The sequence below is a fragment of the Prionailurus bengalensis genome, chromosome A1 (genome assembly GCF_016509475.1).
Source record: "Prionailurus bengalensis isolate Pbe53 chromosome A1, Fcat_Pben_1.1_paternal_pri, whole genome shotgun sequence".
NCBI classification, from domain to species: domain Eukaryota; kingdom Metazoa; phylum Chordata; class Mammalia; order Carnivora; family Felidae; genus Prionailurus; species Prionailurus bengalensis.
This window is the reverse complement of record NC_057343.1, coordinates 73,149,145-73,170,888: the sequence shown is the minus strand read 5'-3', so window position 1 is coordinate 73,170,888 and position 21,744 is coordinate 73,149,145. Positions and strand designations below refer to the sequence as shown.

At 36.6% G+C, this 21,744-nt stretch overlaps 1 protein-coding gene across 3 annotated transcripts in view; it reads left to right on the top strand.

The window, feature by feature from the left end:
* FGF14 (fibroblast growth factor 14) overlaps positions 1–21,744 on the top strand; it is a 620,232-nt gene that overhangs the window by 471,424 nt on the left and 127,064 nt on the right. For all 3 annotated transcript variants that reach the window (XM_043582620.1, XM_043582621.1, XM_043582622.1), the window contains exon 2: positions 20,367–20,477. In XM_043582620.1, the coding sequence (XP_043438555.1) occupies positions 20,367–20,477 (111 nt within the window). The remainder of the gene's footprint in view (positions 1–20,366; positions 20,478–21,744) is intronic.

Below are 21,744 nucleotides of genomic sequence, written 5' to 3'. Positions count from 1 at the left end.
ATTGTGAGGGTCCATGCATCAAGAGTATGGTGACTGGGGGGTAGGAGTCCTGTGGGGGGAAAAGGAGCAGAGGAGATGGTAGATGGTCTCTCTACGAACTACCTATCTTGCTGTATTATTGTTTCCAATTTCACCAAAGACTTGGATATTAGGTATTCCAATTTAAATTCCTATAACAGGAGCAGTGACAATAAATGGTAGAAGATGGGGGAAGTGTAACCCCATTTAATCTCTCCTAAATGCCAGCTATAGTTCTCAAGTCTATATACACCTGATCTCATTAGTGGTCCTACTGTGATGGGTAGACGTGATGTCACTCATGTCCATGCAGGTGAGAAAATGGGCTTTGAAAGGTTAGGCACTTATCCAACTCACCAATCTGGAGAGAGAGTAACTGGCTCCACCTTTGCCACAAATCCAGGCTTTACCCTTCACCCCAAATCCCATACTATCTGGAGTCAGTCCTGCAGACGTCTGAGCAGAGGGCTGTCGGCAGCACATGCGCCTTTCTGGCTGGATGTTTTGCTGTGTGTGGCATCACCAGGGTGGTTACAGGGTTCCCATTGATCTTGTCTGCTTTCATGAATGTACAGAGGCATAAATCCTCTTCTCCGCCTGGGAAACATTTTGTTCCAGCACGTAGGCTGTGTGGGAGTAGAGCATTGTTACAACCCATATTGTTATAAACCTATTTTATTCTGTCCTCTCTGAGATTTGAGGGTTCTTTTTTTAGTTCCAATTTTATTTAAAGCTTTGTCTTTCTGGGATGACCTTATGAACTACAGATCTCATTTTAATGGAGGGATTTAAATGAACAGCAGTCACCAAATGGCTCTCCCTGGTACACTGCAGAGCAAAGCAGACATAAAGCTTTCATAAAGGAGTCTGGAGAAGTTGGAATTAGCCTGTTTCACAAGATCAATGTTTTCTCAGGTGAGCCAGGAAGTGATCTTTGCCAATGGAACTTCTTGGTATTCTACAGATGTGAGCTGGTGAGGACAGAAACGAGAACACCAAAACTTCCTCCCAAGAAAGGCTTGGATCTGCACATAAACACTTCTTACCTTGTTCAGGCTTTGGCATAAGTCAAGATTTATATCAGAAGTTAACTGGGAAAATAAGTAAATAATAAAAAAAAAGAACTTAACTGTAACACTTTCACTATAGAGAAACTATGTTTTGTCTTGTTTTGTATAAATAAATTGAGTTTTAAGACTCAACAAGGATGGTTTCATAAAATATCCAAACCAAGGAAAGAAAGACTGTTTCTCCCCTTGGAGGAAAAGAGACCATTTCATAATGGGATGTCCAGACAAGGCCTTAATACAGGGCAGTATTTTGACAGGTGCAGAGGCACTGGAGCTAGTTTGAATACATATGTGTATAATGAACATTTGGATGTGTAAGCATAACAGCCCCACAAAGCAAAGGCACTTTCAAAGCCCAACACATGTCAGATTTAGAACCAATGCCATCTTGGGGCACCTGGGTGGCTCAGTCAGTTGAGCATCTGACTTTTGATTTGGCTCAGGTCATTTTCCAGGGTCATGGGATCAAACCCCATCTTGGGCTCTGTGCTGAGCATGGAGCCTGCTTGGAATTCTCTCTCTCTCTCTCTCTCTCTCTCTCTCTCTCCCTCTCTCTCTCTCTCTGAAAATAAGTAAATAAAACTTAAAAAAAAGAACCAATGCCATCTCTTACTAACTGAACAATAATAGGCAAATGATGTATGTTCTCAGATCCAAGTTTTCTTCATATATAACATGGGTAATACATGTTATACACTGTACCCCAAAAACTATGGGCTAAAGATTGAAATAGATAATGTGCATTCAAATTTCTAGGTCAGATAAGCATATAGTAAAGCTCTATTACCCTTTTATCTGATGAAACATCATTTTGACATTTTGCTTTTGATCAGTGTTTATGGTTTGTTTCCCAGCAAGGAAATGGAGGAATTTCTCCAAGTGTGGTTTTGTAAACGTATTCAGTTTTGTGTCTTGTCTCTTTATTTCTGCATCCCATGATTAGATTTGGTCACATAGAATAATTTTACAATTTCTTTAAATATTAAGCTCTAGAAGATATATTACAGTCCTGATGTTGTGGCACAAAATTTACAGCAAATTCATTTCTTCAAATATTTTAGTACATGAATAAAGACAACAGCTATCCAGGGAGGTGAAAATTGCAGCTCAGATTTTTCTCATCTGTATTTACACTAAATCAATTATCATGATACTTAAACTTTGTTTTTAATTGATATTCCCTTTGAAGCTTTCTCACGGTTGTACATAAGTAGAAATATATCTTTTTAGAAGTATTTTGTTGTTGTCTTTCATCAGAAGGTTATCTCAAAAAGAATATGTGGCCTTTTAAAGTTGTCTGCTTTTGAGTTGATTAGGGAGATACTACAGCAATTTGGTTAGCTACAAGTATTTCAGAGAAATACTGATAAGAATTTAAGGCTTTTTTGTTGTTGCTTTTCTATTAATGATCTTATTACATAGCCTGTCTTCATGAAGCAACAGCATTCTTGCTTAAAGTATTATTTAAATTAATCCCCTGCAGAAATGTCAGTGGGAACAATCTTGAATGACCTAAAGACCCAAAGTCATAGCATTTAACAAAACCAGTCTTTAAATTTTATTACATGTGCGCACACGCACGCACGTGTGCACACACACACACACACTGCTAACATTCTCTACAGCAAAGCTTAGAATTTTGAATTTGGAAATTTAGAACCAAACCAAATGCACTTATCACATTACATTTTTAAAATTTATTTTACTGAGGATTCATTGTGTGTAGAGTAGTAGTCTGTAGTTGAATATGTTCTCTAAAATGTCACAACATAGATCATTTCTCAATTAAGCAAAACCAGACACAACACCTTCTTATCTCTGCACTGTTTAATGTGCCAACTGTTCAGGTCGTGTTTCATATGTCCCAGAGCTGCCTGCAGACTGTGGTCACCCTGGTGTGCCATTATCCCAAAGTCCTCTAACCCCATCCTGTCCAACAACATGTCTTCAGAAATAATTTTCCCCAAGAGGATATTCCCATTACCTGGAAAACCCTTCTCTCAATCCACCTTCCACATCCTGGCCATCTGTGACTCTGTTCACACCTCACACTCTCTCCAAGGCCTTCCACTAACCACCTAGGCTAGAATAACCAGCCCTTAGTAATGTCTATACCACACGTTTCAGTTCATTACAAAAGATGTCCCTCTTCTTTGGTTGGTGGTATTCTCTGAATGAACGCTTAAGTCTTTTATTATTGTTGATCTGTTTTTTATTCTATCCAACTTGAAGACCACATAAAGTTGTAAATTCCTTAAAAAATAAAACACCTTCAAACCAAAATCCACTAGGATTTCAGGCTTTTGTATGGAGTTAGAATTGAAGGAGGAGTTTTAAATCTGCTTCCATACATCTGTGTTCAAGGACTGAACCAGGATTTAAAAATTAGTAAAAATGTTGGGATTTGTGTTCCCTAAGAAGTTATATTGTCAAAGAAAAGAGCAAATAACAGACATGAGCATGGACGTGGTTAAGTGGTGTTTCTGACTGTAGTGTTTTAAAGTTTTGCTTTTCCTTTTTTTTTTTTTGCTCGTGCTATTTGTCATCTGCAACTAGCCTCACTGAGGCGTGACTGCAAACCTTCCAGATCTCATTCTCCTTTGAGGTTTCAGCTCCGCCAGCCTCTCTGGCTCTTCTCTAGGACACTGTGACTTTTTTCAGGGGCCCATTCCGGCTCAGTTACAGGTCAGAAAGGCTTTTGGGCAAAGAGGAACTTCACACACTGAAAGGAGCAGGGCTCCCTGAGTGGTGCTTTTCTCAGCATTGTTTTTCTCTTTTAGATGTTAAACATATGGATCTGATGCCAAAGCTACAAACCATAAATCCAATTTAAGCAAAGGACTTAAAATTGAGGCTTAGGACTTCAGTGTACATTCAGGAGGGGAGGGGTAGGGAGGGCAGGAGGATCAGATCCTCACCCAGCTGCCACTTCTCTTCCTCCTGCCTACACTGCACCCTGAAAATGTATCCAAATCATGGGACTGGTTATTGAGTAAACATGCTGTAACCATGCAACTATATTTGTGAACTAAAGTAAAAGTTAAAGAAACTTGAAATACTAAAAAAAAAAAAAAGTTAAATTGAATACAAAATCTCCTGCACATTTCCTCCCAGACTTGAGAAGGTCTCACGCCTGTAGAAATATGCCTGGCTCGCCTACAGCTCAGCACCCCATGGTTCACCTTATGACAGATCAACATACTCTCAATCTTTCACCTGCTATAGATTTCCATCTTCTAAACTTTGCTCTAATAAGCAAGATCTGTCTGTTTTCCTTTAACAGCTTAGTAAGAAATTGCCCCCCAGCCCCCCTCACTCCAGTCTCCTCACTGGTGTCCACTCTGCCTCACTTCCTAATTGTGAGCAGTCCAACCCCCTAGGAGAGGAAAGGGGTGAAGCTTGCCATTCTTGTGCCTGTGTGCGAGGGGAGGGACCATGGTCCTAAAGTGGTCCTTTGCCCATGATGATGGCTTCCACTTTTTAAAATAAAGTTGTCCTTTTCTCATATTTGTCTTGTATCTTCAGATAAATGTTTTGTTTTTAAAGCAGGCCTGAAATTAGGGCATGCGAAGTAGCAATGCTTTCCCCAGTTCCCTGGATAGATAACCATCTAATCACTTCTTGAAAGCTTCAGTGCAGGGGAAGCCGTGACCTCGTGGGAGAGTTCACTCTTTCTTTCACTGGACAGCTGCATTTCTCCCCCCTTATTAATTCATTTATTCAGCTAGTCATTATTTATTGAGCACCTAGTATATGACAGACACCCTTCTAGGTCCCTGGAACATAGTAATTATCACAGAGATAACACCACCACCTTCACATAAGTTCAATCTTGACGTCACTCTACTTATGTCTTATTTCTGTCATCCAGGGCAAGACTAAATAATCCACTATCTGTCTTTGTGACAACCCCATAAATTTTGGAAAACAATGAAATTCCACTTCTTCAGATTAAACGTTCTCTAATACAGTTTTGCCAGGGCCCGCCATGTCAGTCATTGTCCTCTAATCTGTCAGTGCTCTCATTGTGTGCTTTCAGTGAATCACTGTGACCTCTGGGTGCTCCGAATACACTAGTGTCCTCAGCCAAAGCCCGGCTCAATGGAATGCGGATAGGCAGGAGGCCAGACCCCAGAGGCTCTGATGCCAGCTCCATCATTCCCTTCTTGTGTTATCTTGGGCAAGGCACATACCCCTCTTAGCCTCAGTCTGCTTATGTGTAACGTGAGGATAATAATGCCACCTACTTCAAAAGTTTGCTGTAGGATTCATGACTCAATATGGAAGAAGCACTTAGCGTAGTTTCCAGCCCAGAGTATGGGCTCAGGAGATGACAGCTGTCATTCTTTCTACTGTTACATTTAGCGTTGAAACTTTCTGTTTGCCCAGCCTCATTATTTCAGGACCCACTTCATATGTTGGCTTGCTGATGCTGGGAATAATGGACAGCAATCTGCTTTGACTGTAAATTCCTCTCAGCTCCTAACAGAGAGCCTGGAACAGAGTAGTTGTTTGAGTGAGCCAGTTAAATATCTTGGCTTTTTGCAATGCACTTAAACAGAACATGGTGAGGATTTCTTCTCTTGTTTTCCAAGATGAATCGATCTATTCCTGGAGCTATACTATATGGAGTTTCAGTGATGGATGCACCATTAAGGATTCTTTGAATAAATTGTTATGAAATGTCATTTAAGTGTAATAAATAAAAATGATAAGAGGCACCACTTCCTGATAAATTATGCAGAAGTTTTCGGCTTTCAACATACATATACCTCATCACAATTGAACTCTAAAATCAAGACTAAATTCTGCATCATCCTTTATGGAACTTCCACATTGATTTCCAGTTTTGTTTTGTTTTGTTTTGTTTTCATGACCTTTGGTTTAAATGTTTTACCTCTCTAGTTGGAAGTGTCCGTGTCAATTGTGATGAATAGGTACCTTTCAATACCTTCTCCTTCCTCCTCCCTCCCCTGCTGCTTTAGAGGTTCTGGAGGGAGTAGCCTTGGTTCACAAAAGAGTTTATGACTCTCATCTCCTCCTAGAAGCAGCTGGAAGACAAATGTCTGAAGCAGACACTTTTAAAAAAAATTTTATGTTTATTTATTTTTGAGACAGAGAGAGAGAGAGAGAGAGAGAGCATGAGCAGAAGGGAAGAAAGAGAGAGACACAGATTCTGGAGCAGGCTCCAGGCTCTGAGCTGTCAGCACAGAGCCTGACACGGGGCTCACCCCACAAACCATGAGATCAGGACCTGAGCCAAAGTTGGACGCTCAACTGATTGAGCCACCCAGAGGCTCCTGAAGCAGAAACTTTGAAGGGAAGAGAGCTCAGATATCTGTACCTCCCCTAAGCGGAAGCAGCCTTATGGGATTATCAGTACCACTTTCAACAAGTTCATTACAGCCAGCTCTGACCATTGGGTGGAGATCTCTCTGTAGCCCTAGAAGTGAACAGGCAAAATGAGATTATACCTGCTTTGAAATACTATTTCTCAAATGTGTGAGCCTCAGCTCTGGAGAAGGCATTGATCAGCCCTTGTTATGTGGTGATTTTCTTAAATTCACCTATGGTCCTGATTATTTTCTTGGCATAGTACACTTAGGAAAGTGCGTCCAGACCCTGAAGCAAATGTGTGCTCAAAAGACAAAAACACTTTTTTTCATGTAAAGTTCCCAGTTTCTTCCTCTACAATTTCTCTTAAGAAAGCTAAGAAAACTATGCATCTAACGTGAATGTTGTTTACATGGTTAATGCAACACTTTATATTGTTTGCAACATAACTTTCACTGGAAGCCTTTAGATACTTTAATTTTGACAGATGCTCTTGATTTTTTTTTTAATTTTTTTAAATGTTTTTATTTATTTTTGAGACAGAGAGAGACAGAGCATGAGCAGGGGAGGGGCAGAGAGAGAGGGAGACACAGAATCTGAAACAGGCTCTGGGCTCCGAGCTGTCAGCACAGAGCCCGACGTGGGGCTCGAACTCACGGACCGCGAGATCATGACCTGAGCTGAAGTCGGACACTCAACCGACTGAGCCACCCAGGCGCCCCATGCTCTTGATTCTTAAACATCATACTTTTTGTCCTGCTAATCCTCAATTTTAGATAATGTGATCACAGCTGGGAAGCAAATTCATACAACCTGCTATAGGTCTGACTGGCTGTGAAAATTCTATGAATGAATCAAATACTAGTTTTCAGGTTTCTTACGTTTAGGAAATCCCATTTCTAGTTTCTCAGAGAAGTGGATCATACCTTGTAGTGATTTAACAGAGTACATTAAATTTCACAGATAACACTCTAAGCCTTAGGCTTTTTTCCTCTATATCCTTACTGATTTTCTGTGCATTTGTTGCATAATTTTTTGAGAACAGAGTTGAAATTTCTGACTGTAATTTTATACTTTTTTGTTTCTCCTTGAAGTTACATTGATTTTTGCTTCATGTAGTTGAAACTGTCAGTACGTGCATAAACATTCAGGATTTTTAATGTATTCTTAATTAACTGACTCCTTAATCATTATGAAATAATCCCTCTTTATCCACTGTAAGATTCTTTACCTTGAGATCTCTTTCATCCTTATTAATATATATTTTTATCTTTTTGTTTTTTGTTTTAATCGCTCTACTAAGGTGTAATTGTTGTAAAATAATCTCTCCGTATTTAAAGTGTACAATTCTATGAGTTTGACATAAGAAACTATAATCATGGGGCACCTGGGTGGCTCAGTCAGTTGAGTGTCTGACTCTTAGTTTTGGCTCAGGCTATGACCTCACCGTTTGTGAGTTCGAGTCCCAGGTCAGGCTTTGAACTGACAGTGCTGAACCTCCTTGAGATTCCCTCTCTTCCTCTCTCCCTCTGTCTCTCGGCCCCTCCCCTGCTCATGCTCTGTCTCTCTCAAAATAAATAAATAAACTTAAAAGAAAAAAAAGAAACCACAATCACACTCAACATTATGAATATGTCCATCACCCCAAAATTTCCTTATGCCTCTTTGTGCTCCTAATTTTTTTTTTTTTTCAGAGAGAGATAGCACAGGCGGGAGAGGGGCAGAGGGAGAGAGACTGAGAATCTTAAGCAGGCTCCATGCCTGGCTCGCCGTGGTGACCCCATGAGCCTGGAATCATAACCTGAGCCAAAATCAACAGTTGGGCACTCAACCAACTGAGCCACCCAGGCGCCCCCATTTTTTTTATTATTATTATATGACTTTTAGTCAACACAATTATTTTGGCATCCATCCATTTTGTTGCATTTATCAATCGCTCATTCCTTTTTCTTTTTTTTTTTTTTTGCTGAGTGGTATTCCATTGTATGGCTATTCCACAGGGTTTTTTTTTGTTTGTTTTTTGGTGTTGTTTTTTTTTAATCCATTCATCTGTTAAACAGACATTTGGGTTGTTTCCAGTTTGGGGCTATTACAAATAATTACAAATAACTATTCACATACATGGTTTGAATGGACATAAGCTTTTATTTCTATTGAGTGAATATCTACAAGTGCAATGACTGAATTATGTAGGCAGGTTTATGTTGAACATTTTAAGAATCTGCAAACAGCTTTCTAAAGTCAGTGGAGTAATTTCTATTCCTCCCATTAGTGTAGGTGAGTTCCAGTTTATCCACATCCTTGCCAACAATTTGTCTGGTACTCTTTTTAATTTTAATCTTGTAATATGTGTAACTGTAACCCGCTATGGCTTTAATTTTCATTTCCCCAATGACTACTGATGTTGTGCATCTTTTCATGAACTTTGTTTTCATCTACAAATATTCTGATAAAATTCTCTATAGTTTTGTGCATTTGATTTATTGGAATCTTGTTTTCTTATTATTGAGTTTTAAGTCTTTATGTATTAGTGGATACAAGCCTTTATTGAGGTACAAACCATGTAAAATATTTTCACCCAGTCTGTGACTTGTCCTAAAGTCTTTTAGCAGTTTATTTTGGAGTGGAAGTTTTTGAATTTTTATACAGTTCAGCTTATCAATGTTTTCTTCAGTGGATCATGATTTTGGTGTTGTCTCTAAGGCCAGGACAGGGTATATCATTCAAGGAGCTCAGGGCGAAATGAAAATGCAAGGCCTATTGTTAAAAAAAAAAAAACTATTAATAATTTCAATGGTATCATCAGAACATTAAACCAAATGTGGGGCCTTTCTAATAGCATATATGGTATATATTTAAGTGTGTGTAGCATATTTCCATTTCTCCTTTCCTGGTATTTATACTATTGCCATCTTATGTTTCACTTTTACACATTATAAACCCCACATTGCATTATGATTTTTGCCTAAATGGTCAATTATCATTTAAAGAGATATAAATAACAAAAAATGTATGTCTTGACCTGTGTATTTACTATCACCAGTGCTCATTATCTTAGATTAGATACATATTGCTCTCTGATATCATTTTCATTGTCTCTGAGTACCTTCCCTCAACATTTCTTGTAATGGAATCCTTCTGATGGTATACTCTTTCTTTTCCGTGTGTCTAAAAATTTCTTTATTTTACCTTTCTTTTAAAGATATGTTCACTATTTTAGAGTTTTAAAGTATTTCTCTCAGTGCATTAAAGATGTTGCTACATTGTTTTCTTGCTTGAATTGTTACAAACAAAATATCCGCTGTCTTTCTTGTCTTTATTTCTCTATGTAATGTGTTTTTCCTTACGGGGGGGGGGGGGGCGGGGAGAGATTGTTTCTCTATCACTGGTTTTCAGTACTGCCAGTAAGATGTGTCTTGATGTAGTTTTTGTCATATTTCCTGTTTTTAGAATTTGTTAAGCTATTTGGATATTGGATACATTTTACCAATTTGGAAGTTTTTCAGCCATTATTTCTTCAAATCTTTTTCCTTCTTGTCCTGTTGATAATCTCTTCTAGAGACTTCAGTTAAACATGCCTCTTGTCGCTTCAAGTTATCACACAACTAAGGCTCTGTTTATTTGTTTAATTATTTTTTCTCTGTGGGTTTCATTTGGAACCATTTTTATTTCTATGTCTTCAAGTTTACCCTTTTATTTCTGCAATTCCGAATCCACAATTAAACACAACCAATGTTTCTGTTTTTGTTTTTCATTTCACAACTTGTGCCTTTCATCTATAGAAGTTCATTTGGGGCCCTTTTTGTGTCTTCTGTGTCTCTACTTAATTTTTGAATTATGCAATACAGTTATAATGACCTCATGTCCTTTTCTAATATTCTAACATCTGAGGATGTTCTAGTTCAGTTTGATATATTGATTTTTCCCCTTGTTACAGGTGAAATCTCTGTGTTTCTTTTCATGCTTGGTAATTTTTTATTGGATTCCAAATATTTTTAATTTTACTTTATTGACTGCTCAAAATTTTTATATTCCTATAAATATTCTTGAGATTATTCTGGGATGCAGTTAATTTCCTTTGAAATGGTATACTCTTTCGTACTTGTTTTTAGGATTTTTTAGGTGAGACTAATGCAGGACTCAGACTACGGTTAATTTTTCTCCCTATTGAAGTAAGACCCTATTTATACTCTGCTCAGTCCCCATGAATTATGAATTTTTCCGGTCTGACTAGTGGGAACAGGTAGTGTTTACAGTCCTGTGTGTTTTTGAGGCAGTGTTACCTCTAATCCTCTCAGATGGTTTTCCCCAATTAGGGATGGTTTCCCCACATAAACTGTAGATCAGTGCAAAGCTGAATACTCACAGGAACCCTCTGCAGATCTCAGATGTTCTCTCTTTCAGCAGCTCTCTCTTTCCCAATCTACTGTATGCCATCTACTTTGGTCTCTCTGGACTTTAAGTTCAATTTCCTCAATTTAGGAAGTCCACTGGGCTCCCTGCCCTTCTCTATGCCCTGGAATCTCTCTCAGGAAATAGTAGGACTCACCTTGTTTCTTTACCATCACTCAGGGACTACTGTTTTTCATTTCCTGATGTCCAGTGTCTTGCAAAATTCAATTTGTGATTTTTTTATTGTTTCCTGTGAATGAGTACTCCTGGTCCCTGTTACTGTATCTTGGTTAGATGTAGAAATCACTTTTTAAAGAAAGTCTGCATAATTATGAAACTCTCTCAGATCATGCCATATAGTTCATGTAACATTCACATTCTTTTTCGCTCATATTTCCAGCACCAAAATTTGTTTATTGTAATAGTATTTGAATATAAAATATTAGCAAGTGTTAATACTACTCTTGTTACTCAAGCCATTCAGTTATATTTGATTAACCTCAAACTTTATGAAGGACATAAAGAGAGGCATGATTAATATTTATAATATGCGATTATATTTTATCTTATAATAAGTATAAAAAGGCTTTTTGGATGAGCTGCAAGAAGTGAAAAGATTATCAAAGTCAAAGAATGTCATTTTGATCACTTTTAAGTGGCAAAGTGGTCCCACACTTTGCTATTTGTGTGTGTGTGTGTGTGTGTGTGTGTGCATGCCACACTGTGAAAAAAAAGTATCACAAGTTTAATTTCCAAATTGTGAGTATTTCAAGATGGCACAGCTTCCTTTCAGAATTCCAAAGAGGTTTGTAGTAGTTATTGCCAATAGTGGTTTTCTTAATTTAAAAAATCCTGTAATGAAGAAATGGAAAGAAGAGTTATCATTGAACATTTAGAGTCTGGTTGAATAAGCATGGAATATTCTAGTAATTTAACTAGAAATACATAGTATTGTGTGCTTATTGAAAATATATTGCTAAGATTTTGAACACTCCTTTGAGATACTTGTCTGAAAGCAGCAGAAAGAACACAAATACCAAAATGTATAGAGTTAAAAAAATAAATATTATTTAGGTAGCAACTAACCTTAAATATCTCAGATTCCACTCTTCCTATGACAATAGCATTTGAAATTTTAAGTAAAATGCTTAGTTATTTGCTTGGCAATCTAGGAAATATTGTGTCCTCAGTAAGCCAGCAGCATGGTCATTTCTGATACCTAGGCTAATGTAAGGAAGTTGCTATAAAATATCGTCAAAATATTGTTAAGTTTCTTTTAGTATTTGATGTCATTGATGAAGAATCTGAACATGAATGATGTGTTCATATTTGTAAGTGTTTCAGACTCCACACAGAGTGACACATCAACACTGAACGAGACAGAGCATACCACTTCTTTGCATTTGCGTGTATGTTTTCTGGCCAGGAGGAAATGAAATAATTGATAAATTAGGAATCCTTGACAGAATATATTATCAGCAAAGCTTTCTTTAGATGTAACAATAATAATGATTGACTTGAACCCTACTTGTTGTCACTGAAGGACACACGTTTTTCGTTCTTAAATATGTACAAGAATTTTTTATATTATCTTTTGCAATTACATAATTAACTCTATTATATTAACTTTTGCAATTACATAATTTATTTTTAAATATATAATTAAAATTTATAAGGAATATGTTAGCAAACCAAAACACACGTATTTTATCATTATTTACCTTTGTAAGTGATGAATAAATAAAGGGAAACAGTAGATTCAATGTTTGGCCGTTTTATTGTTCAATTCCGAATTATGTTGGGGTCATAGGACCTCCAGTGTGTTTCTAATATGTTAGAATCTTGCAATTAGAGAACTTCAATGGAAAATAGTATTGGAAGAGGATACTTTTAACTGAGATCCAGAGATGTGTTCCCTTTTGGAGCTTGTAGACACTGGATATTCACAAAGCTAGTGATAGTTCAACCCTGCAGTAGGAATCCCAAGAATTATTCTTATTTCTGTATGCTCCTTGGAGTTGAGGGTCACATATTAAGCAAGATATTATGGCCTGCCTTCCCTTTAGTCATCTTCTCAAGTGTCTTCCCCAAGAAGATGCTCTACCCACTGTTGTTTCCTTAATGTACACTACTAAGAGGGATTTTTTTTTTTTTGGCTCAAATTGTTTTGGAATTTTTTTTTAATTATTAGAATTTCCATTTCAAAACCCACATTTATCTCAAGCATGCTCTGCTCCTTCAATTCTTAACTAAGATATAAAAAATGCATCTTGCCTCGAATGCCATTTAGGGTTTATATATAGATTCTTTTTAAAGACGAATGAAATAAATTCAGTCATTAAATATTTGTTGAACAGCTACTCTGTGCAAAGAATAGTGATAGGCTACTTTGAATAACAGATGATACAAATTATCAAGGTGTTTATAATGTACTTGCAGGACAGGAAGACATATAAACCCAGTAATTTCACACATGACTAATTGGCATGGAACCATATTATACATTTCCCTTACCCCCCTCAGTAGACAGCAAGCTCTTTGAGGGCAAGAACTATTTTTTTTTTATGCAAGGTTCTATCTCTAGTGCCTGCAAGCATAAGATTCTGGTAGGCAGAGGTGGAGAGCCTGTTATAGGCTGTAGAATCAGCAGTTAACATTGAACAGACATAGTAATGCATTGAATTGGGGTGGTGATCAGGCAACCATTCGGAAGTAGCTGACACAGGATTCTTAGAGGCTGGGCCCCGGGGGTAGCATGGGGGCAATTTCCAGAGGAAATTGATTGAATGCCAATCTAAGGAATTATCAAAAACATAGCAGTTTTTCACATACCTTTAGTTTATTTATCACTTTCCTAATGTCCCTACCGCACCTTTTTCCCTCAGCCCTTTGGAAGAGCTCTTGAACATGGTTTATTTTTATGGCTGAATTATATGATAATTTATGGCTTTGGGTAAATTATTCACAATGCTATTTTCCGCTACTAAGAGTGCCAAAATCTAATTCGATCTGCCACAAAAATGTTTATTCCAAAAGTTGCTTTTTACCCTATAAAAAACATGTGATTTTTCCATAGCTAATAGAGAAGTGACATTTAAGAACCTGCACTGAAAACCAACTAGTACCAAAATTTATGTGTAAACAAACATGGTATGTGTGATGTATATACATTTTTATATTTTCTATGTAAAAACACATGCCATATTGTGCATTTTTCAATTTAAATAATGATTACAAATATATCCATCATTCTAAGGATTATCCTGATTTCTCTTTTGTCAGTCTGCACATTGCGTGAAAACAATTTTTGTGACAGTGATTGATTTAAATGAACTCACTTCTGAGAGAGTGATTGTTTTCATTTAAAATGTTGGGTATTTTTTTTTCCTGTATCTGAAGGCACTTGAACTGCTTTGCATTTCTCTCAGTTCTGAGTATTGAGGCTAATATATTATGAAACATTTTTTGAAATATATGCACATTAGCTTTCATTATTTCTACTTTAATTAATGTCAGAGAGCATAGTTAGTACAGTTTCAAACAAGGAGTATCCTCAAAACATTTTTAGTCAGATGTGCAAGCACAGTCAGTATTTAAAAAAGAAAACAGAAGGAAAAAGGATAATTAAAACAAAGTTTTCATATTTTCCTAAGCAGAGTAAATATTCTGAATGTGTATCTTAGAAGACAATAAAGAACTCTAACAGTCTTATGAATTGAAAACTATTTTTGCATTTTTTACATGGCTAGCTAAAATGTAAGTGTGGGATTTCAGATATTTATTTTCCTTCAATTATTAATTGAGAGTCGAGTTTGTAGGGGTTTCAGATATATCAGTACTGAAAACAAAATCCTCATTCTTGTAGGGCTTATTTTTAACATTCACTAGAAGAATGTCACCAAACCTTCTTATCCTATTATTTTTATGAAAAACAAATGAGAATGTTCATCAATATGAGCTTGTTTAACACATGTAATATTTTCACTGTTTTATATTCAAGCATACTATTAATTTGGGGTGATGTTCTGTTTTTATCATAGTAGATGTATTCTTAACGTTTTCAAATACTTTTGACTGACTTCATGTTAGATATGAATAGGTAGGTTGTCATTGGTCCGTTACTCATTTGTGGACTTGTTTTCAACCACATAATCCTTGTGAAGAAATTGTCATCTTTGCTGTTTTCTTGGCATTAGATTTTTTTTCTTTGAGTATCACTATTAATCCATATTATCTCTGTCAGATTTTTTCCCTAAAATATCTTAACTTTAATTAAACTAGATAATAGAACTTATAAGTCTACTTAACCAAGAAGACATAAACTTCTGCATTTTGCAGAACACTTATTGGGAACAATGACTGACAGCCAGGACACTGTGCCAGTCCCTCAGAACTAGAGAATGCCCTGAACCTGCCTCAGGTACTTCAAGGACCTCATATGACATGTGAACCTGAAGACTCCAAAGTCAATCCATGTAAACTATTAGCAAAGCTTAATTTCTTTCTCAGTTTTGGGGATGACAATCAAGCAGGAAGTTCTAATACTGGGTCTTCACAGGCTACATTGCATTGCCTTTCCTTTCTTTTTGGGAGGGAGGCAGCCCGTGATGGATGCTCTTTTTTAGAGACTTGTACTCCTGTTGCAGCTGCCCAGACTGGTTCTTGGCCATTCTGGAAGTCATGTGAGATACTTTTGGTCTTTCCTGTCAATGTTTCCCTCACAGAATCATGAAATAATACGTATAAGTGAGCTGTCCAGCACGTATTAGGCTGAAGTTGAGTCTTGCTATAGAGAGACTCAACTGCTATAGTCTTGCTATAGAGACTCATATGGAGGGTTATGTTGTCCTCTACATGGTAGATCGAGAAATTTAGTCATGCCGTTGCCAGACCACATATAGCTGCTGTGATTTGCTTTCTCAGGAAAGTTGTTTTGTTTTCTTTTGTGTTTGTCACAGATATTTGGCTTCATACTTTTGGCCTTTGAGGAAAAAGCTTGTTTCCTTCTGTTTTAATTATTTGAAAGAGTGACCTCATGCTATAAACGGTGATATTGCACTATGGCTAGTTTTATTAGTGAGGATCATAGTGAGTGTTTTATGGACATGTGGCTAAGCACAAAGAGAAACTAATAAGTGGACTCCAGAAAATTTGGGGCAACCAGTTAATCTACAACAGTAATATGCATTTAGGTTATTTGCATGCATGTATTTCAGTATTATTTGCAAGCATGTATGAAATGTTATCGTTACACATCCTTTGTCAAAAGACATTAATATGTTTTATTAAAAAATCTCCATTTTCATTATAAAATTATAGGAGATTTTTTAAATAATAAAGTGTTGAAAAACATATAGGAACCAGCAAAATATATTTATATTTCACATTTTTGTGTGTTGTTTCCCATGCATTTTCCCTATGGATAGTATTTCTTATGTGGTCATGCTCATATTATATACACATATGTCATTACACAAAAGTTTATAATACTGGGGATTTAGTTTTAAGTTAGAAGTCTGGAAAATACAATTGCCTGGTCAAAACTTTTGGTCATTTTTTAGGCTTTACTGCCATCCTGGAGTTCATGTTATTACAATTTTCACTCTTATTAGCAATATATGAAATGACTAGATAATTACCCAGTCAGCATTCATTTAAGAAATCTATGTTTCCCAGTTCCTATTTGTCTAGACCCTGGAAATGTAACAGTGAGCAAGCATATCATACATCTCAGTTTTCTTTGTGAAACTTAGAGTACAGTTTGGAGATAGACATCAATCACATAATTGCACAAATAAATGTGAAATTCAAATAACGAATTATAAAGCAAAATAGTAACATTTATTAACCTCCATGGTTAACACAGATTTAGGTTGTATTATTTCTTGTACCTTTTAATATATTAAAAACATTTCAAAATGAAGTAGTTTTGATGTTTGGCTAATGTGAATAATGCTGTAGTTTTTTAAAAATAAGTAATGCCCATGAAGAATGCTGTCATGGAAGTGTTTAAAGAAGGAATCTGAACTCACTTGAGGTATCAGGAAAGTGCCCCAGAAGAAGAATTGATGGAGCTGAACTTCAGAAGGAGAAAAAGAAGTTAAATACTCAAAGATGTGTGCATGTGGGTATGTGCACACAGATGTGCAAGGGGGCATCTTTATGTAGAGACAGGGAAGGTTAAGGGGACAGGATAAATGTGGAACATTACGGGATATTTGTAGGCAGCCCACAGTGACCTGGGCTGGGCTATACAGGGGATGGAGTGGAGTAGTAGAAGACAATGCAGGGCATGTGAGTAGTTCAGTGAGTGGCCAGAGTCCCTGCATGTTTACTGATCTGCTGGATGGAATGGGCCCACTGCAGGTGCAAAGACCACCCAGGAGAGGCAATGAGGGGTCTGAAGAACTGCTGGCAGTGCAAATAGAACAAGGAGCAAGTGAGGGAGATCTTGAAGACAGCATCTGCAAAAACCGAGCAATTCTTTAGCCGGAATGACAAAGGCAGGCACAGTGTTGAGACCTTTCACATGAGTTGATGAGTCAGCGATACAAGTACCTTCCAACTGGAGTTGGTGGAGGAGGGAGAATGACACAGATGAGTTTAAACCTACAGTGTTAAATCTGCAACTTTGGTGAGGGTTTCATGAGTGGAAATTTATTGGGAATGTGGCCAATGGGAAAGTGGGGTGGATCATAGAAGAGATTTTCAAGCACTTTGATTCTTTCTAACTTCATGTGATTGTTCTAATCACTGATTTGGCCCTAGGTATGCAGGGTTTGGGTTTATATACAGCTGTGGTTAATCTTTAAAATCTAGTTTAAAAAAAAGAAAACAAGATTGGTTTGCATTTTAGTTTAGATTCTTAAGATGGTTCGGGCCAATTGTTCAACTTCCAGAGGCCACACAGTTTAGTGGTTAAAATGTAGATCATGTTCAAACCCCAGTGGAGCACTTGTCAGTTTTGTGTTCTTTGTCAATTACTCCATCATTCTGACTCCACCTTCTCATCTTCAAAGTGGGCTTTCTAATAAGTAAGTTGTGGTTTGTTCAATGAGTTAATCCTGTAACGTACTTACCACAGTGCCTGGCGCCTGGGAAGAGCACAGTCAGTGTTATTATGGTTCCTCAAAAAGAGAACATCAAATAATGTGAAACTAGATGCATAGAAATCAATTTGGTTTCGTTTCTTTGATATTGAGTGAGAACTCAAAACTATGGTTTTGTTCTTTGCTCACACTTTGCTCAGACTTATGTCCTCCAGTCCCATCCATGTTGTCACAAATGGCACAATTTCCTTCTTTTTAAAGGCTGAAAAATATTCTGTTGTGCACTTATACCATATTTTCTTTATCCATTCACTTGCTGATGCACACTTAGGTTGTTTCCATATCTTGGCTATTGTGAATAATGCTGTAGTGGACATGGAGCTGTAGATCTCTTTGAGACCCCGATTTCATTTCCTGTGGCTGTGTACCCAGAAGTGGGATTGCGGTAACAAGCGGATTGGTTGTTTAATTTTTAATTTTTTAAGGAACCTCCATACTGTATTCCACAGTGGCTGCATCAATTTGTATTCCCACCGACAGTACACAAGGATTCCACTTTCTCCACATTCTCACCAATACTTGTTATCTCTTGTCTTTTTGATAATAGGAAAAACAACAAAAAAAGAAGAGGAAGAAGTGTTCTCTTTCAGTGTGAGGGAGCTTGTGGGGGTTATGTGTCTTTTACTGCCTTGCCTGACCTACTTAATTCAAGTAGTAGCTAAAATGTAGAATTATTAACACTAAGTGATTCAAAACATAAAGCTTTTACAGAGGATTATCAATCTCTGAAATTCCTTGTATGTCCTCATGGCAATTAAAAACCTGACTTTTTACCTTTGTTCTCTTCTTTTCCATGCCATTTATTTGCAGTGATGAGCATAAATACAATGCAGCATAAATAAGAAAAGAAGTCCTCAATACGTACAGGGTCAATAACCCAGTCAAATTTTACTGAGCGAATGGCAGACTAAGGTGCAAGAGTAATTTTTCCCACTAATGCACTTCTTAGAATTGTGTGATTTTTAAAGGTATATACTACAGAATAAGGAACATATGTCACACAATCCCAATAATCACTTAGATTGTTTTTTAATCCTAGTCTTCTAGAAGCATCTATTACATTTAGTTACACTGATGTGATGCTGTGGTGTTCATGCAGTATTCCCCCCAGATTTTCTTCACTATCATATGATCTTTGAAGAAAATCTAAGTACCAAAAAGTCATTTCTCAAATTATTAGTTATATTATGTGTCCATAATAATATATATTGACATTGTCTTTAGTTTCTTGAGGACTAAACAAAAGACTAAGGGTATTCTGGTTTGGAAGAGCCTTTTTTTTTTTTTTTGACATGTGTGTTTTTTTGTTTGTCTTCACCTGTTGACAAATCCACAAATTTTCTGTCAATTGCAAGATGGCAGCCTTCATCGTTCTGTGCCATTCTACTGTTTGATAGCATGATCGTATTTGCATGTCCCATTCAGCGATTGTGGAGAGTTGCCAGTTGCCATGGTGATGAATATGATGTCCAACATCATATCTAGTCATAAAACAAGGATGGCCTTTGAAAAGCCACATGTAAATATTTATCAAAGGTACAGCTGGCTCTTTGTGAAGCCTGGGTCACTTGAATGGTTTTCTTTTCAATGAATCATCAAATGAGAAGTCTGTTACCATATGATTTCCCGTTTTGCTTTAATAAACTTCCACTGTCCTCTATCCTTGGCTCTTTTGGCTAAGAATCAAAATCCACGTTATATAATTTCACTCTATTTTTGAGTTATAAATGTGTGTAAACTGTCTAATTCGTCCAGATTATGGCCACAGAGCTGACCTGACAGCATAGGTTTGTTATGGTGCCTCACCCTGAGCTCAGAAATCAACTCTCCCATTTTTCTATGGGTCATGCATGAGTACTAGATGCTTCCATGCCAGTCAGGCTGACCCTTTAGACATCAAAGAGGCATTCTCCATAATGGGGCTTTTTCTAAGAATGCATATCAAAATGTTAGTATGATTTTTTTTATTATAGGCTTTTCACCTTTTGGGATTACTTGTCAAATTAAGTAAAAAGAAAAATCCATTAAAAAGCCTTTAATAAGGCTTCTTAGAAGCAGAAGTTTGCACAACTCTTGTACTACCATCCTGAATGATATTAGACTATTAGACTAATTAGTTTAGGACTTAGCTAATAATTAAACGAATAGATTATTAAGTAGCTCAACTGTGTTAATTAATAATTTAAATCCACACATTAGTTTCATAAAAGGACCTATTTTCTGCTGCTGACACATGCAACGTATGACTGCTTTTTCCTCACCTTTACTGATCAATATGCTCTAAGTTTGATTCAGACAGAGGAATCTGGGAGATAGAGAGTGAAAGGTGCTACTTCTATCCAATGCCCTCTTCTGAAAAAGAAAGAAAAGAATCAGAAAAAGAAAAAAAGAAACTCTATTCTGACACATTGTGAGGCTTATGATAACTATGTTTGCCTTTCAGATCCCCAGCTCAAGGGTATAGTGACCAGGTTATATTGCAGGCAAGGCTACTACTTGCAAATGCATCCCGATGGAGCTCTCGATGGAACCAAGGATGACAGCACTAATTCTAGTAAGTGACAACCTCAGGCCACCCGTTAACACAGTTGGTAGAAGCTACGCTGCTGCTTAAATGACTTCTTAAAATACATTTACAAATACTTGTTGTGTTGGTTCATTTTTACAAATGTTACACACTAGAATGCCATTTACCATTGTACTTGGACCACATGGATGAAAACATTAACAGCAACAAAAGAAAGCTATCATTTTAAGATAATTAGAGGTTATTTTCTCTCTTTCTCTTTTTTTCAAAATGATTGTTACATCCAGCATTATTGTTACTTTTAATCTTCATTATCCTAAAAGTGAAATAAGGACACCAGTGCATCCAGATAAAAGTTGAATCCATGTTTACTTTGGAAATACTGTTTTTATCAGGCTTGTAGCTTTTTAATGATAATTGTGGAAATTCAAGAGCTGTAAGGATTAGTTGTTTCAAATAATGGAAATGGAATTTTTCAAATTCTTTGCATTCAACCAGAAAAGATAGTATCTTTTTTGTCGAGAGGATGCGAAAGTTCTGTACCTTTAAATACATTGTACAAAATGTTTACATTATATATTTGGGTCTGTGATGATTTTTCTTTAGTTGAAAAGCCATTGACCCTCCATTGTATTAGTGTCTGCCTTCACTTTACTATTTTTTAATATATAATTCTTCTTTGTGTTTTCATTCTGGTGTCTCTTCTTACTCAATTGTCTGTGTTTTCCCTTCCCATTTTCTGTTTATTCTGGCATAGAAGTCCTTTTAATTTGGCACATCAGTTTTAAAATAGACCCTTTCCAATGCCTGGAAAAATGAATGAAAAGCAAAAACTGATTTTATTGGAAATATTTATTCACATATTAACAGTGGATCAGGAGTGCATATGAATCTTTACCTCCATTTAACATTAGCCCTTCATTTATAGAACATCATTCCATGAGAAGAAGGGAGGATTTGAATACATATAACCAAATTATAGGCACTTTCTGTTTTAAGTTCTAGTAATCCAATTTTTAGTAGCCCTAAGATCATCTAATAATATAAAGCAGATTGTTTTTGAATTTGATGTCACTATGTGAAGTGTCAATATTTTTCTAGCCATTGTGTTTACCTTTTAGAATTTGGACCTTGCATCATTTAAATTTTTTTTCAACCTAAAAATGTTCTGTTTACCTGCATTTTCTTCCTTTTCAATCTCTAATCTTTTTCTCTCTCTGTGTCTATTATGTTGTCCTTTTGTCCTTTTAAACTTTTCCCTATTGTATTTGTTCATTGATTTTTTTTGTCAAGT